This window comes from Ambystoma mexicanum, chromosome 6p (genome assembly GCF_040938575.1).
Source record: "Ambystoma mexicanum isolate Mex_15411 chromosome 6p, UKY_AmexF1_1, whole genome shotgun sequence".
NCBI classification, from domain to species: domain Eukaryota; kingdom Metazoa; phylum Chordata; class Amphibia; order Caudata; family Ambystomatidae; genus Ambystoma; species Ambystoma mexicanum.
In genome coordinates, this window is record NC_090935.1 from 1,153,242,228 (window position 1) to 1,153,260,601 (window position 18,374).

Sequence of the window (18,374 nt, forward strand, 5' to 3'; positions counted from 1 at the left end):
CTCATCTCTTTCCTTGCGGTTCCTTGCGTCCTCTCTAATCTTATCTACTTCCCGCATCCTTTCGTCTCTATGTTCCTTTGCCTTTCTAATCTCTTCCTTCCTTTCATGCACCCTACGTTCTTCCTCTAACTTCAACTTATTCAGTCTGTATTTTTTGTAGGCTGCATACTGGGTGCGACAGCGGTATTTCTTGCTCTTCGCGATAAAGTTGTTCTCGCCTCAGCCTGTCCTTTCTATTTATTTCATCCCTTGTCTCCCTATCCTTTTCCCTTCTCTGCTTTTCGTCAGGCCTTCCTCGTGGCCTTGCATCATCACTCCCCTTTCCATCTAACTTTAACAATATCTGTCCTCCCATCCATTCGTCCTTTGCAAATGTCATCTCATCACTCTCTCTCCGCTTCTTTCCTTCTCTCTCCTTATCGAGAGGTGCACTAGTCTGTACCTGATCCTTTCGTCCATCTCCATGCCTCTCCTTGTCCCTCGGGACGGCGGGGGCTGGAACGGTTTCCCGCTCCTTCTCATTAGTTTCATCACTACTGCATGCAGGTGACTCCTACGCGGGGTTGCTATACCCCGTAGCTGCTTTGAGCTCTCGTAGGGGGTAAAGACCCTCTGACCTGCTTCCCTCGATGACTGGTTCTGGCGGGGCCGGTGGCGCAGTAGGCGTCTCACCCCCCTCTGTACATATGTTTAATATCCAATCTGCAGGTGGTTCTTCTTCCTTTGTTTGTTCAAACATCTTCCATAACTCGAGAACGGCAAGGCGGTTTTTCGAGTTTCTTCCCGCTATATGTGGCATGTAGGAACGTGGTCATGTGCTGTAAGACAGCCTTAGACAAGGACCCATTCTGGGGCCACGGCATAAACATTTTATTTGCGGTGCCCTTAACCCACTCTTGGCTGTATTTCTTCAGCTTTGCTGCATGTTTTGGCAATTGCTTACAGAGGTGCATGAGCGGGGTGACCTCAATCTTTTCACTTCAATACCCACAATGTTTACACAATAACTTAAGTCTCTCCACCAATATGAGTGAGCACCACAACCGCAAGCTCCAATGCACTTTTTCCCGCCAAAATGTATACCATCAATTTACTCAACAGAAACCATCAATTCACTGGCGATCCCCTCTGTTACAGAATCGCAAGAACCAAAATGCATTTCACTCAAGCATCAACACATTTTTCGCATCAATACATTTATGGTGCATTCACATATAGCAAGACACTTATAACAGACGCTTGACAGACTAGACAGACACCAGCTGGTCAACCTATACCTGCCTTCTAATTATTACCCCGTCATGGGATTTGAACTACCCCTTTATGACGTCTTTCGTCATCGTAGCCTAGCGTCCCCCTCCCTGTGGGCTCTGGGTTCAAGTTCCTTCTGACCACTCTTTAAAGCGCAGGAACAAGGCGAATTTACAGTTTTCTCTCGGTATTCCTTACCATTTTTAATCTTGGGTGCCCCCCCGGTATAGTTTTACGTTTTTACCTTTCCCAGTTGCCCCCCTGGTATTCTATTACATTTTAGCTCAGGTGCCCCCCTGGTATTCTATTACGTTTTAGCTCAGGTGCCCCCCTGGAATCCTATTATATATCTTCCTTTTATACTCGAGTCATTAATCCACTATATAAATACCGTCTTCTCTACCTCTAACTAATTTATCTTTCTCCGCCACCCTCCGTTACCTTTCCCCCACTTGCTCTAATGCCTATGAGTAATTTGCCAAGGTAACGCGTTTCGTTGTTTCACTCACCGATTGTCTCTTTTCCTCTCTGGATCTCCGGGATCACCGCCCCTTCCTCTTCCCGCTTTATGGTTTTCGTCCGATCCGCTTCCCATGGGAATGAAAAGGGTAATGCTTGGAAAAGCGGGTTCCTTCAGACCCACTGCAGATTTTTTGGGAGTATATACACTATCACTGTCCACGGGAAGCTTCTCGGCCTACTCAGCCGGAATAGCGAAAGGACTTGCGATGTAACCGAAGATCCAGAGTTACTTCGCGCGTCGGTTTAAAGGTGTCTTGTGACTATATTAATCGATTATCAATAATCGATGGCTGAAACTATCCTCTGCTACCAAGTGTTCTCGGGGAGAGGAAATTACTGATGGGGCCCATTGGTCAGTACTCAACCCCCAAAAACTTGTAATACAAGATAGCTGCAGCCTCCCTTCCATCAATCAGTGGTTTAGGGCTATGTGTCAATATGTTGGCTGGGTATGGCGCAGTTCTGTAGTCTCTTATCAGGAAAAGTTATGGCACCCTCTGGTTCTGAATGACTTCAGGCGGTGGTACATCTTCACGCCTGTCTGGTCACGTGTTGGTCCACCGTGAATCTGCTTCAGTTCTCAGTCTTTTCGTGCATTTGATTCTGTGTTCGCTTGGCCATCTGCATGGGCCTCTCTTATCTTGACCTTCACGGGCAGGCTGCATGCTCTGAAGTTGGAGCCTTGTGAGCTCATGCTCCCCTCCCCTTCTCTGGTTGACCTTGATTTCCCCGGCATGAGCCATCCTTTAAGTTTCAATCCCGCTCTTTTCCTCAGCTTGGACTTAGATGTGAAACTCAGCCAGTTGGGCTTGGGCCGCCTGGGCTTTCTTCTGCTCAAACAAAATGGAGTTGCACGTGTACATTGTGCTGTATTGAGGTAGACATGTATAGTTGGCACATGCCGCTCTATTTTCTACTTAAGCATTGCAGGCGGTATCGATTACTTAGCATCTTGCATTTCAAGCTTATTTATACACGTTCAATAAGGCGGTTGCTTCCGTCTTGTCTCATGGCACCATTCTCATACGTTTTCGCAGTGTCTCTCCCCTTCGTCCATTACATTTCTCCTCGCAATTGTTGATACTGTCATGCATAGCTTTCAGTAGCCACTTCTGGTTGTTCTCGGGGCTGCCTAGGCCCTTAGTCTATTTCCATTGGCCTTCCATTAAGGCCTTCGGGGTCTCCTCGTGGACAGTCTGTAAATACTTGTCGTTTTGTACCAATGGCAGGTACGGTTGTCTGATTGGGTACCGTGCTGCCCAGCGTTGTCTGGTTATGGGCATTTCAACACAAATTGATCTAATGTACACAGGGCCGCGGCCCATTACCGCCCTTTGTTGGTTCAGCTGTTCCTCGTACGTCACATGCCACGGCGAGTACCTTACTGGCAACTCGCACGGGGGGCAGGGGTGCAGGTCATATCTGGGACCTCCTCTACAATGTAAAGAGAACTATATAATGGTCAGACCAAGCGCAAGGCTGGTTGGAGAGAATGTTGATGTTACAGTTGATGTCAGTGATCCAGGCTAATAGTCTGCCTTGATTATGGTTGGGGTGGGATACACGTTGAGAGAAGCCTTGTTCGGAAATATTATTAGTGATAGCTAATTTGTTGGCGTCTTTAGGGTTGTGAAGTCCTAGGTTAAAGTCTCCCAGGAACTTGACTTGTGATCCTGGCTTGGAGTTGGCTGTGAGGAGTAAGGTTGTATCTTCCTCAAAGGAGGATAGTGGGCCGGGCGGGTCTGTACATAAGGTGTACAGTTATGGTTTGCGTGGACTTGATTGATTCTCCAGAGAGGAAGGTTTGGGTGAGGGCAGGTCTAAGGCCTAATGAGGTTTTTGTGATGAAGGCTATACCACAGCCTTTTGCAGACGTTCTATCCTGCCTGATAATGATGTAATTATGTGGGATAGCTAATGAGAGCAGTGGCCCAGATGTAGTTTGGAGCCATGTCTCTGTATTAGCTAAGAAGTCAAGGTCATTAGTGGTTATGAGGTCGTTAATGTCTAGAGCATGGGCTGTTAATGATCTGGCATTAATGAGTCCCCCTTTGATGGAAGAGGTTTTATCCTCAATATCCACTTTAGTTGCCTGGGTATTTTTTCATAGGTAGGCCATTTTTTGGGGTGTTTTGTTACTTGTGCTTGCTTGTTTCTGACCTATTGGTATAGGTTTGATACTGGTTTTATGAGAATTTTTAGTTGATAAGTGGTTACCTATGTTCAATCATCCTAGTCTAGAATGTCTAGTTGTTGTAGGGAAAAGTTGATTAAGCGTGGCTCTGGAAGCATATCGTTTTAGCCATTGGTCATGAGTTGGTAATTGGGTATTATTAGGCGTGGATGAAGTCAGGTTCTCGGGTTTAGTGATAGTTTGGTCTAGTTGAGGTAGAAGGTTAGTAGGCTTGACACTATCTGAACGGGGCAGTTTGGTGGCCATGGATAAGGCGATACTAAGTCCCTTTGGTATAGTTTGGGTATTCAGAGTATTTGGCATAGCCAGATACGGTGGTGCCAACAGCAGGGACTGCCATTGTGCAAAGGGTAGAAGCAATCAAGCTAAATAGTACGCTCGTAATGTTTAACAAAAGTTGGTGCATGACTAGGTTATGGTTGCTGGAGCAAATTAACGGGCCAGGATGTTTTTGCGACAGGGCAGGTGAATAGGCACTGCAGTGCTAGAGCTATGTCTATTAGGCAGCACCGCAACATTGGGCTATGCGAACATGTGATCAACAAAACAGTGTGACCATACAGTATGACTAACAGGAGGGCGTGCAGGTCTAATGCGAGCCATTTGCAGTGGAACACACGGCCAAATAAGATTATCAAGAGGCAGTTTAGAGGTGAGACAGATTGTTATGGTAACATATGCATATGAAGCAATGAGGAGCCAAACTAGGATCGGCAAGTAAGGTAGATATGAATACAGTATATAGCAATCAAAGATTGTCAAAAATAAGTGAGGTGACTGCTAAGAGTCAAGCTTTGTGCAAATACAGGAGTACTATTACAGTAGTGAGATGTTGGAGAGCTATGTTCGCAGGAACGCAGTTTGTTGCGTGGGGATGAGGTAGCAAACTTATGTAGTGATCTATAGGACTGCAATGCACTATTTAAGATACCGACAAGTAACTATGCAGTGGATGGCAAAGCATAACTAGCAAACGAGCAAGAACAGGTAAAGTAACTACTAAACGTCCTTTCAGAAACAGTGAAGAGCATAGGAACGAAAAGCCAGCAGGAGCGCCCCTTTGCGGTGTGCATCGCATACCATGCAATATCAGGCGATGCAGTCGATGTTTTGAGTAGTCGCGGAAGGCATTGATGACACGCACGATAGTGTGGGTAAAAGAGCAACAGTAAGGGTGCTTACCATAAGGGTGATAATGAGTTTCAGAAGGAGGGTCATGAACAGGTTCCTCTGGGGAAGTAGACACCCTTAGCTGATCCAGATGAGATGGGCTGGGTCGGTGAAGAGCATAAGGGTCCTGAAAGGGCCACAGCGTCTTGGACAGGCTCAGACAGTTGCCTTTTTTTGTGGTGCCTTCATTGGGTGCGGGGGGGCAGTTTTCGCCTGCCGGTCCTCCCTTTTGGTTAAAGGCGAATGGGTAGCCAATCAATTCGATGGGCACGGCGATTGAGGCTGGTGATGGCTGGTCGTAGTAGGAAACTAATCAGGCAGCCATCTTTGATAGTTGTTTTCCACGTGTTCCTAGGTTATCAGGAACACAGAAGTGCAGATAAATGTTCCGCTTTTCGTACTGATGCTTGTGAGCACTTCTGAAGGTGCGTCTGGAAGTCGGGTTGGGACTCAATGCAGGAAATGGCGTTGGCGATACTTGTCATGAGATTAGCCTGAAGGGCTTACCTTGATGTTTGCAGCAGGTAGTTGGGGTGAGGGTCTGCTCCTGCGGTGTTGCACAGTTTAGACAGTTATTATTCAGACACTTAATTTAACTATACTTTTGGGAGTTAGTGGAGATTTTAGTTGTACAAGTTCCTCTGGTTTGTGAAGAGTTTTTATTTCTCTTTATGCCAAAGGGTTGCAGACTATTTTTACCCACAGTAAGATGTTCAACTTGTGGAATAGAGCGATTATTATGACAACAAGCCATTATATACTTTGGCATTTTTTATATGACCTCCCTAGAGGAAGACAAATACTGTGTCTCACCCCACAGATTCCTCTCACTCCCCTGGGCCTCTTCTCCTCCCGCAGAACACCACCCTCAAGGTCAGGATCAAGAAGCATCTGCCGTTTTTCCTTTTTGTTTACTCTTTTCAGCAATTTCACTATCACGCTTGGAGTCTAAGTATTGGACTATTTTAGGTGTTTCAAAGAGCCTGAATATCCTATGCTTTTCTCTGTGCAGTTTAGTCTAAATAAATGTCCTGGAAAATGCATCTCTTCAGTCCAATTATTTCCAAATAAATCTTAGAGGGATCCCCTCATTCCCCTCCAAACTCCTAAAAGAGAGGTTGTGCTGCCTCAGTTTGCTCAGTTTCTTGCTTACATATTTGTGTAAGATTTTCTGTCCTTATGAAGAAAACTGGACATTGGCAACTTTATGTGGGAGTCTGAGACCATTCAATGCACTGAGCAGCCCTCCTTCTTTGGGCTTGTGTAGTCGTTGCTCACACGGTTCCCGGAGCTTGGTATCTACTCTCACAAGGCTTTTTTTTACTGTGTCTGTAGTGGCGAGTCAGAAGAAGGCTACAGGCTCATCACGTACATGGTGTATTTTATTTATTATAGAAAAAGGATAAAGCCTATCCTTCCCTTTGCTATGGGTGGTCCCTGCCTAAATTTGAAACTATTTGCTTGTCAGTCGTGGGTCCTCAACAAAGGAATAAGTCAGCTGTCCAAAACTACCCTTTTCTGACCGTACCGCTAGGAAAACAAACTACGATGTGGAGAATGACTCCCTTCTCCTAAGGGTATTTCTGATACCAGTCTTTCAATGCAGGTTTCAAAAGTAGTCGCTTGAGAATTACTCCACTCTTCTCAGGGTACTTTTAGCACCAGTCTTTCAATTTATGATTTGCGAATAGTGTCTTGTAACTTCTGTCAAACTCTTCAATTTCTCAACTGGGTTATTTGGCTTTCCCTTCTCTTGGTTTATCCCTCTTGGAATTCTCTTATTAGTTCTCCTTTCAGGTATGCGATTCTCCTCGTACCCTTTAACTGAGCTTTGTTGGAGCTTACTTAATATGTGGTTCAGTTGCCTGATTTCTTGTGGCTATTTTTCATATGTTTCATCTTTGTTTATTTTGGTTTTGTACAGCATGTCAAACTATCTTCCCCTTCTCCCAGGGTATTCTTATGCATTTTTCTCTTCTCGCAATATTTAGTCTAATAGTTCTTTCTATAAAATGATCACTCTTAAACCTGCCTTGTTTCAAATGTAATTCTAATTCAAATATTGTACTGGGATGAGTTGGATGGGTGATGTCATTCCCTTGGGTCCACCCGGGTCTCCCATTCTCCCCACTACTTTCCTTAAGGTATATGAATGTCTGTGGGAGCTTTCTTCCTTTCAGCCTCATGTTCATTTCATGAACTCTCCTGCTCCAGTGCATCTCTCCTCGTATTCTCCAGTCTTTTCACAGCCTTGTGGTTCCTCTATATCTAACTGCACCAGCTGTGGTCTCCTAATGCTGTCGGTATCAGTGATGTTGTTTGGACGTTCTGTCCACCAAGGATTCAAGTCCCTGGTCCCATCACCACCTTTTGTTGGGCCCTTGCCCTTCCACTTTCTCATGTTCTGGGTTTACTCCTGCTCTGGCATGCTGCTTTGCAACATATGCAAGTTTGAAACTTGCGGCCTTCTGACTCTCTCCCTCATTGTCAGGCTGTACTCTGCTTTGGGGGAATCCCCAACTGATATTGATCGCTCTGTCTCGCGCTCTGTCTCGCGCTCTGTCTCGCGCTCTGTCTCGCGCTCTGTCTCGCGCTCTGTCTCGCGCTCTGTCTCGCGCTCTGTCTCGCGCTCTGTCTCGCGCTCTGTCTCGCGCTCTGTCTCGCGCTCTGTCTCGCGCTCTGTCTCGCGCTCTGTCTCGCGCTCTGTCTCGCGCTCTGTCTCGCGCTCTGTCTCGCGCTCTGTCTCGCGCTCTGTCTCACGCTCTGTCTCGCGCTCTGTCTCGCGCTCTGTCTCGCGCTCTGTCTCTTCCCAGTATTGATAGTTCAGTTTCTGATATTATGGCTTCTTTGTCCAGTTTTGGTTTTACGCAGGATTTGTTCTTACAGCAGCCGCGTTCCGGTCTTGGTGCTTCAGAGTCTGTTGTTGTGAAACATCCCATGTAGGCCATAGTATGTCCCACTTGTTGAGTTCCTCACAGGAACGTGAGTCCTTGTCCCCTCAGGGAAGTCTCTCCCAGTGAGGACCCTCTTGCCTCTACCCCTGGGGAGGGTGCTGCAGAGCAGACTCACCTCACAGGAATGGCTCCCCCTTTGGAGAAGTGACGAATTTCCTCGATTCCTCACTCCACGCACACACATTATTTTTGGTGTCGGCTCACAAGGCGCCAGCTGCATCTTCCAGTGTGACTTTGTTGCACGGGTGAGCATGTTTCCGGCTCTTTGTCTGGGACGGCAGACGCCAGAGTGCCAGCCTGTCTACAGAGGGGTGGAGGGGATGTCTGAGCTCACTTGGTACAGATAGTCGGGTGGGACATGGATGTGCCACTTGGAGCTATGAAAATCGACCTGAACATTCCTAGTTAGTTTCTAGGCGCAGCAAGACAAGGGAGGGAGGACAGGAGGACAACAAAACAACGATCTTACTAGGCCTTGTCATTCAGATAACGCGGTGGTGAGGGGGGCAGGGGGGGCGGTGGCTATCGCCAATACAAGCCTTTCGAAACCTACCTGCATATAAATTCTTGTGTGTAACATTGTGGCTCCTGTGACATTTGGGCACATGGCCCCATTCATCTTAGTGTTTGGACGTCTTAAGGTAGGTTATTGTTTTGTGATCTGGTACCATCATTGACTGCATGTAAAATACTTGCTTTTGCTAACAAAGTTATTTAATGTATATTTGAAAATATGACTACTGTATATATTTGTATCATAGTGTTGTGCAATAATACTACCTGTTAGGTTCATTTTCCTGTGTGTTCATAAGGCCTATAATAGAGTTTAGAACTGAATGTCTAAATTGAATTGTGTGCCATACTGTGTTGACTCATCGTGGACCTCTGACCTCACTCACTCTATTGAGAATAAACCTTGACTGCTCTCCATTACTACATTGATTGGGTTGTGGCTATCCTCAGAGTTCCCTGCTCACTATAACGAGGGTGGCCTCCTAAAATCTGTCCACTTGGCCAGATTTTAGAAATCTATCTCAACAGTCCTCAAAGCCTGCCATTCATCTGCAAATGCAGTATCATGAGTCGACCCACGCAGGCCAAGCTATAGCGGTGTCTTTTTGTATTGTTGTGGGTACCATTATCACAGCGGTCTTATTGGGATGACTCAAGAGCAGTTTACATGTGTTGCATAACTTGTGAAGGTAGCCAACTTTGCAATATCGTTTTGCAGGACACTGCTGTGGATTGAACGTGTTGCACTTTGGTGGTCAATGGTCTTGGCCACAGACATGCTGTTTGGCCAGGCCACACTCCTGTCCTTACAATAATCTACCCCAAATATCCATTGCTACTGCAATTGGAAGGCTTTCTATAAAAGTGGTGTTCCTAATGAGGCCACAATCCACCCAGACTGGATGCTACGACATCATGCAGCCAACTCTTCCTAATGATTAACCCGACTACCGCTCTCCATGTGGCATCTTTGCGGCCATCCAGTCCCTCACCAGAGGCCGCATGTGCCAGAGACACTGAGCACCTTTTGTAATCCACAGAATGTATGCGCATATATGCAAGTCCTCATTTATTTCTGGTAAGCGTCTTGTGGAGTTATTTCTCTTGGATCAGACATTGCACTCATTATAGTGCACGAGAAAGGGTGCTGCATCCAAATGATCGATACCACAAAGTTCAGTTAACGCAAGTTCAGCTTTTTGTCCTTCACACCCGCCTCAATTGTACTGCTGAAAATGTTCCCCTTGTACGTTTCTAAGTAGGATATCCTGCTTCTAGTCCCTGCTAAATATACAAAAAGATGAGCTTTAAAGTGGTTCCCTCGGTCCCTTGTGACAGTTCGGGGGGTTGCCAGGTCCCACATTACTGCTGTAAAGTTCTACATGCTCTATTTCCAAATGCGGGCCTGGCTTTCTCCATTGTAAGAAAGTCCTCTAGGAAATGTATCATCTGGTCCTACCTTGCAACCCCTGTCGCCATCCACATAGGAATCGGCTTGATTTTTCTAAGAGTGAGGAAGATATGGAACCACCCTTCAGCATACATTGGTTAAAAAAGACACTTCCTTTGAAATGGATGCCCAGCAACCTGAAATTACTGGGAGGCGCTGGCAGTAGCTGAAAGGCAGGCTCTCAAATTTGCTTTTACCATCGCCGTGCCCCGGCCTGCGTCTTATAGGTTGTATCGGAATGCAAGCCTTACCAGGCTGCTTAGTAAATAACAAGAAAAAGTTCCAAGACTCATGCGCTTTACTCCTGGTTTTAAGAATATCAATTATTTCGAACTATAGGGTTGTAATCCATTTTCAGTGATTTTGCACTGCACTTTGAGTGACGTTTGCTCAGTTTTCACATTCAAATTCGCTGTTGAACGCCAAAGAAACCAATGTAACCCCAATTGCAGAAAGTGTTGTTCAGTAGCCTATATGGAACCATATATATTCTTGTACTGTGATTGCGTCAAGCGAGTGTACATTTTTCAAACATCTTTTCAAACAGTATTTGTGTAGCAACATAACCCTTTTTTATCTCATTTCAACAATATGATTGTAAAACATTTGGAACCTGAAACAATATCTTTTCAATTTGTTCTCATCGCCACAATATTCTTTACTGGATTCCAGTTGGGTACTAGCTAACCATCTCATTTATCCAATAAACATTTTTCAAACCACTAGATGGCCAACACGTGTTTTGCCTGTAGCAGGCTTTTTCAGGGCCAGGAGTATTGCACTGTGGAAATTAAAAATGTAGTCTTTGTCTTATTTGATGTATAACTGATTGATACCAATGCCCCTAATCTAATCTGCTCGTGATATGAGACTGATCAAACACATTTTTCAATTTGTACATATTTGAGAACATTTATAGTTAAACATGTTGAAATTAATCCTGGGGAAATATTGGAAGGAAGAAAAGGAGAAAAAGGTATTTAAAAACGGATTCGGAATGTTGGTAAGGTGTGGACATAAAACCAAAAATGTTCATTAATTGTGGGCAAAAATAAAGAAAATCATTAAATCTTTCTTCCGCTATTATTCTTGGGAGCTTTACTGTCTCCTGATTGCCATTACTTGATTCTGATTAGGTTGTTTGAGAGCATTTCTGAATCACGTTTGTTAGAGAACTTTTGGAGAGAACAAGAGCTCAGTAAGTCTTCATATGCTTTTCTTTAATTTCTATGGCTCCACATTACACATTTAAATCTAGCTGCAGAACCTGCTCGGGCTGCCCAACTCAGTGCCTACGGGTGATTACATTTTCTGTGTTGTACATACCAACATGTCCCACGTCCAAGAGATACTCGCCCAGACCGGTTTTGCTTTGCATTCTGGGACTCTTGGTCCGAGTTTACAATGGAAAAGGACAGCTACAAGTTGCGAATGCAAAATGAAAACCAGGACTGGATAAGCACCTCATGTATCAAATGGGGCATATTGGCATGTGTGAAATATATACATGTGAAATTGTCAAGAAAATGGGCAAACACTTATCAGAATTTCTAAAAACGCCCTGTTTTCACTTCTGAAAGAGCCACCTCTTCCTTCCGGAGACTATATTCTCCGTGTTCATGCAGAGCTCAGCTGGGAGGCATATGTTGGAAAATTGCAGTCCTCGAACTGGAATAAAACCATCTTTTACAATTTGCTCTGCTGTTGTTGCACATCACTGTTGCCAGAGATTCCTACATTTCTCATATTTTGTTTTAATAAAAGTGCTAATTATTGATTCCGTGAGACTCTTGTCCGCATTGAATGATCTGCAACATCCCCATATAAAGTGTACTGTGATTCAGTAGCGCATGCAAAGGTCCCTGTGCTTTATCATAGTGAGTTGATAGTGAGGCTTCAGAAAGATGCATGTTCCGAATCATGTTGAAGCTGCACCGGCTCCACCACCATGCCGTAATCGGAAATCATGTATCCCAAGTGCTGGGCTAACCAAGAACTGCAATTATTAAATTAGCACCTGTTGGTGATCTTTTGAGACGCAGAGATGAAACTAAGCTTGTACTAATACTCCAGGAAAAAAGGTGTTGATGATAACACCTTTGCTCTACTGGGTAATAAATGTCCACTGGGTTTTGTTGAATACATGGGCCTCTGATCATTGTCAGGTTTTTGATAGGATGATAGGTGGTCTGGTGGTACACTTCATGCCTAAGGGCTGACCCAAGGAAGAGAGGGCATGTGGTTCTGATTACTTGGTCACATCTGGTCCTTGTCAAAGTTGTGGCACCTGCTCTGGTGTAAATAACAGAAGGATTTTGGTTAAGCCGGCCTATACTTACCCAGAGGCAGGATGGTGAGCAGAGCTAAAAAGGAGGTCTTTCAGGAGAAAGGGAACCTGCCTTCATGAGTAAGGACTGTGGGGGAGGAAGCAAAGGAATACATTGTAATGCAGTTTACCGCTAAGTAATCAGAATTTGCTTAACAAAGACAAAAAAGGAGTTTCTGTAATACCTCTGTCTTAGCATGTGTGTATTACTCTTGCTCTTAGGCTGGATGCTTTTCATGCTGATCACTGGTGACTCGTCCATTACACCGTGATAAGAGATTTAAGAGAACCACTTTTGGGTCTTCCTTACATGACGTTTGAAAAAAGATGAAGGAAAGAAAACACCTCGCTATTTATTCAAAAAAAGAGATCTATTAAGGCACGGTTTATGCATAATTAACTTGCATCTTATGTGAAAAAACTCCCTTCGGGGTGTGCTGTTAAAGTTTTTTCATCCAGTTCGCAATGCATTGTAGAGTGGGTACAAGCATACGTCCACCCACACGTGAAGCTGGGGCCCTATTCCTGATGTCACACTTTATGTATATAAACACACAGGCATCACTTGTGACAAAGGCTGTTCTTCCCGCCTCTGAATCTTGTTAAATCTTTGCAGGGAAAATGATCGTCTTGTTATGGTGAACGGCACTCTCCTGGACAACGTCCCCCATTCTTTTGCAGTACAGCAGTTAAGAAAATGTGGCAGAGCAGCCGTCCTGGTGAGTAATGTGTTGCTTACCCACAATAGGAAGTTTTCATTTTCCTGCATTGTGTTATCCCGACTGTAGATTAGCCCAAGGATGACACCGTGTTTAACTCCAAATGCATCTTTGGTGTCAATGTGGGTGAACATAAGTTGCCGAGCCCAACATGTGCTGCCAGCTAGCCTTTACAACGTCCTGTCCTATATCCCTTTTAGGTTAGTCAGCTGTTGTATGCATGTAATTCAACTTCTCACACAACAGGAAACTTAGTTCCTTGGTGTGCGGGGTGGCGGGTATGTGTTCCCATGGTTTTGGCTTCTTATTTTCCTTAAGTTGCATATTATTAGAACGCACAAGTGTGACTTTTTCAGTGCACATGGATCTTGGGTTCTGCTTGCAGAACCGGTCTACCCGCAAGCAATGCAGTGTTGCTTACTAGGTCATATGCTGCATACCACACTGTTTAAGACGGCACAGATAGTTTACAAAACTGTGGCCCGTTAATGGCTGACTTGAAATATATGATGCCCATTTCTCTGCCGCTAACATTGACACTGTATTGCCCATCGCCTCACCGAAACACAGGAAATTCCCCACACCCCTGGCCCAAACCACGCTCACATGTTTGAACCATTGGTCAGTAGCCAAGGGGTGGGGGGTCCCGCCCCCTGTGGTTCTGTTCTGGTGACACATGCCTCAGGTTCCCTTTCTCAACTCGCTTAGAATGCTATTTCTGTATTTTGAAGTTTTATGATGCGCCAAATTACTGAACAAGCACTACAAAAAGCCAAGGATGTGGGGTGTGGCAGCGCACATAAGAGTACGAAAAGGAATATCGTTCTAAAATCAATTGGTGCCTAATTAACTGTCAAACATGGTATCATAAACCACATAGCTACAAAAATAGATCTGGAGGGACTGATATTGTCCCGATCCACTTCCTGAAACCCCACCCCGGCAGGTCCATGGTCCAGGAGGGGTCTCTGCTCGGGCCCCCAACAAGCTTAGGCATCCTTTGCCTAGGCCCTCTTGGGGCCAGTCCTGGCGCCTTTTGCACCAGGCTCATACTTAATGAAGACTTGTGCTTGGGAACTAGTTTATTTCAGTGCCAGTCAACATGGAGGCATCCACATAGCTTGGCTCCTTGGAACCAAGCTATGTGGTATAGTGTTTTGGGTGTGGTAGCCTAGGGACTATTTTCTTGATGCTATTTAAACCACACCCGACTTGGATACCACGCTTCGTGTTACTTTGCAATCCTGCAACGTGACGCTCATCGTGTTCAGCTGCATCTGCGAACCTCGGAAGAACAGCATCTGAAAAACAAAGGACATTGTTAATAGCAGCAGCTTACCTGTTATTCCACCGCTAGCTGCCCTTCGCTCCTGCAAACAGCATCCAAGGAACAGCGAGTCTCCCCGACCGTCGGATCTGCAAAAAGGAGAGAAACAGGACATTAGACCTTTCACAATTGTGCCGGCAGCTTACCTCACGAGTTGCCCATCGACCAGCATCGCCTTGGGACTTCTTGCTCCGGGTGAGCACCGCAATCTGTGGGAACAAAAGACAACCGGTTAACAAAGGCAAGGCATCATAGCGCTGCGCATAGCGCCTACTTATTGCATCAAGGCGCTCTCGAAGCACCATCACCTGCCGGCGAGTCCCAATTCAGCCAACGTTCCACGGCGAACATCCGCGCACCTAAGGAGAAAGAAAAGACATTATTGAAATCCAAGAAAGGCATACAGTAGAACGGTAATAAGACCTACCTGAAAGACTCTAAAGGGCCTGCATCAGTGAAGTAACTAAATCGCACTCGCCCACAAAGGACAACACGCCCCTGCCACGAAGGCAGGACGGAGAGCTTGCCAAAACCCATAACAAGTTGAGGAAAGGTCCGGGGAGGGGCTGCGGGCATACAGGGTGTTGGGAGGCTCTTACCCCAGTTGCCCAGCCTTGAACATTGCGTGCCTGTTTTCCAGGCAGAAGTTCTCTGCTGATTATACCTGGGAGTGGCTGAGAAGGGTACCGGGGTCGCCACAGCTGGTTGGCATCCCCGTGCATACCAGGTGAGCGTAACAGATATGTCTCATCACAATGGCGCTATCAGCCCAACCTTCTCCTTCTGGACAAGCATCTTCCTTCCTTCTGACTTCCACCCCTCTCCTTCATCCGTCCTTCCCTCATAGCTCCCATTTGCTCCCTCCCCAGAGGTAGCACCGCACTCCTGTACCTGCCCCTCGCAAATCTTTTAAAGGGGATCAACAGCTTCACTTAGTCACCCTCAATTCTTGCTCTGCCATTAAACACTCCTGACATCTGTCACCTCCTTGAAGACCTTGATGTCCCCGCCCTCACCGAGACATGGTTCAAGGCCAGCTCTGTCACTGCTTCTAACACTCTTCTTCCTGATGGCAACAAGACGATATCCAACCCCAGACCCTCCCGATCTGGTGGTGGTGCGGCTCTGATCTTCCCTGAGTGGGTTCCTGCCTACATCATCCCCACTCAATCCTAATCTTCCCTTGTAAGCCTAGTCTTCAGGCGGACCGTCTCCCCTTTTTTCTCTGTGACACTTGCTACCATCTACAGATCCCGCTGTCCTTCCTTCCTCTTCCCCTCTGAATGGGCTAACCTCTCCTCCTCTCTTCTTGCCACCTCCCACAAACGTATCTTCCTTGGGGACTTCAACATCCATCTTGACTACCCTGATGTGGCCACCGTTCTCTTCTGTGACTTCCAACACTCTCCCTCACTATCCTCCCTTCTGGCCCAACCCACTCTGCAGGGAATGCCCTGGATGCCCTCATCTCGACAGACATCTCTTTTCAACCACCTCACTACCCCTCTCTCCTGGTCCGACCACTCTCTCCTCTCTTCCTTATTTGACCTCCCCAGTCTCCTTCTCCTGCAGTGCCGGTCTCCTTCTCTGTGTGTGTGTGTGTCAGTCTCTGCCTTTGCTTCCTCCTCCATCCCTACCCCGCCCCCTTCTTTGGGCTCTCCTTCTGACTCTTTCCTAACTAACCTCCATCTCTCTATCACCAATACTCTTGACATTGTTGCCCCTGTCATGTGAGGATCCGCATGAAGCCTGCCTCCAAATGCAACTCTTGGCCTGACTCTGATGTAGCCTTTTTGAAAGAAAAGTGCAGAGCGGAAGTGGTAGACATCAAGCGTATCCCCTGAAAAACTCACTTCAAAGGCAATACCGTCTTTCCATATGCTCCAATAAGAGAGCTTATGTCCAAGCTCGCATCTGTGGAGCCACAAATAACACGGCTGAACTCTTTCAAATCTGCAAGGAACTCGCCAATCCTACTGCAGTTGCCTCTTCTCCTCCTCCCTCCCAGGCCTTATGCTCTGCGCTGACGTCCCACTTTTCCTCCAAAACTCTTGATATCCTGTCATCTTCTCCCCCTGCCCAACCACCCTCCTTTCACCTCTTTGGACCCCCTTCTCCCCGCTTCCCTTATACTCTCCTCCCTCTCTCCAATTGCACCAGATGCGATCTAAAGAGTTGTCCGCTGTATGAAAGTCTCCTCTAAACAGGTGCTACCAAGGACAACATTGACACACTCGTCCCTGCCTTGGCTGACCTCTGCAACCACTCTTTTGCCACAGGCTCTTTCCCCTCAACGCTTCAAGCACTCTTGTGCACCCTCTCCTAGAAAAGCTGTCTGCTGACCGCTCTTGCCCGGCTAACTATCGACCTATCTCTAGCACCCCTTTCTTTAACAAACTCATGGAGAAGCTGGTCATCTCCCAACTGACCCTCCACACTGAAATGACTGGCTGCCTCCATGACCACCAGTGTGGTTTCAGGGCAACCAGAGGCACTGAAACTGCTCTCCTGAATACCCGAGAAGACCTACTCTCTAACCTGGGCTTTACCACTCCTCCTGTACCTGCTCAATCTTTCCTCTGCTTTTGACGGTTTGTCTATTTGACCTAAAACATTTGACCTAATCACATTTGATAGAATTCATTTGACCTTTTCTTTCAGTCTAACATGCAGGGGGGGGAGACCCCCGCAAGCCTCCCAGAATTCGAACAAATATTCTAGGTCAAATGTGTTTAGGTCAATTATGCTAATACCGTTTTGACACTGTCAACCACTCCATCTTCATAAACCATCTCTGTGACACCTTAGGCATCATGGACAGGGCACTAGCGTGGCTTAACTCTTTCCTCTCTAACAGACCCTCTCAAGTTCAAATGGGTCCTTTTCGCTCCTCCACCTCACTCTCTACCTGTGGTATCACTCCGAATCTATCCTATCACCATGGCTTTTAAACATCTACCTGGCCCCTCTCGCCCACCTACTCTCCACCTTCTCCCCTAATTTCCAGTGTTATGCAGACGAGACACAGGTCTATTTTCCAGCTGCCTTCCCCTACCACCTCCTCCGCTTCCTTCCTTATTTCCTGACTGCCATTCAGGCATGGTGGTCTACCAATGATCTCTGCCTTAATGCAAGCAAGCTAGATCCTTCTCATTGGGATGCTTGCTCCTAGTTTTCCCCCTCTCTGGCCAGACTCCTTGGGTCTCCTCCCATCACCCACCTGTGAGGCAAAACACCTTGGGATCACCTTTGACTCCTCTCTCCTCTCCACACATCACGGACCTTGCCAAGAAGTCCAATTTGCAGTTCCATCTCCTCGGGGGCATGCTACCTTTCCTCGCTTCCCCCTTCCCCCAGAAGCCCAAAGTCTCCAGAGCCCTGGTTCTCTCTAGGCTTGACTTCTGCAATAGCCTTTTCCTCAAACCTCCTCTTCCCTCCCCCTCCAACTAATCCAGAATAGGACTGCAAGACTTATCTTTGGCCTCGTCCAGGGACTGCATCTCTCCAGCCATAAAATCTCTCCACTGGCTCCCACTGACTGCAAGGATCAAATTCAAAACCCCATGCATCATCCACAAGGCTGTCCGGGGCCTGGGAAATCTCTACATCCAGCTTTTTCTCCCGAAATACCTCCCAGCCAGAATCCTTCAGTCTTCTGGCTCAAACTCTCTGCAGGTCAAACGTTTCTCCAAGCAGAGAGTGGGAGGTAGATCTCTCTCCCCGGCTGGCACCTCCCTCTGGCACAGCCTTCCTCTCCTTCAGACTTGAGCCATATATTCTTAAGTTCCGGAAACTTCTCAAGACCTTCCTTTTCTCATCTTCCTTCCCTCTCCATGTGCTAAACTCTCCACATGCCTCTGTGAATTTGGGGCCTGGTCCCTTCAGAGTCGTACAGACCTCCCTCCCAGCATCTTTTGCCAGCACTTGCGCTTGGGCTCCCTTTCCCAG

The 18,374-nt window shown here is 46.5% G+C and overlaps 1 protein-coding gene across 2 annotated transcripts in view; it reads left to right on the forward strand.

The window, feature by feature from the left end:
• The window catches only part of LOC138510252 (tight junction protein ZO-2-like), a 515,365-nt gene that overhangs the window by 275,550 nt on the left and 221,441 nt on the right, over window positions 1-18,374 (forward strand). For both annotated transcript variants that reach the window (XM_069625772.1, XM_069625771.1), the window contains exon 4: window positions 12,997-13,099. In XM_069625772.1, coding sequence (XP_069481873.1) covers window positions 12,997-13,099 — 103 coding nt within the window. The remainder of the gene's footprint in view (window positions 1-12,996; window positions 13,100-18,374) is intronic.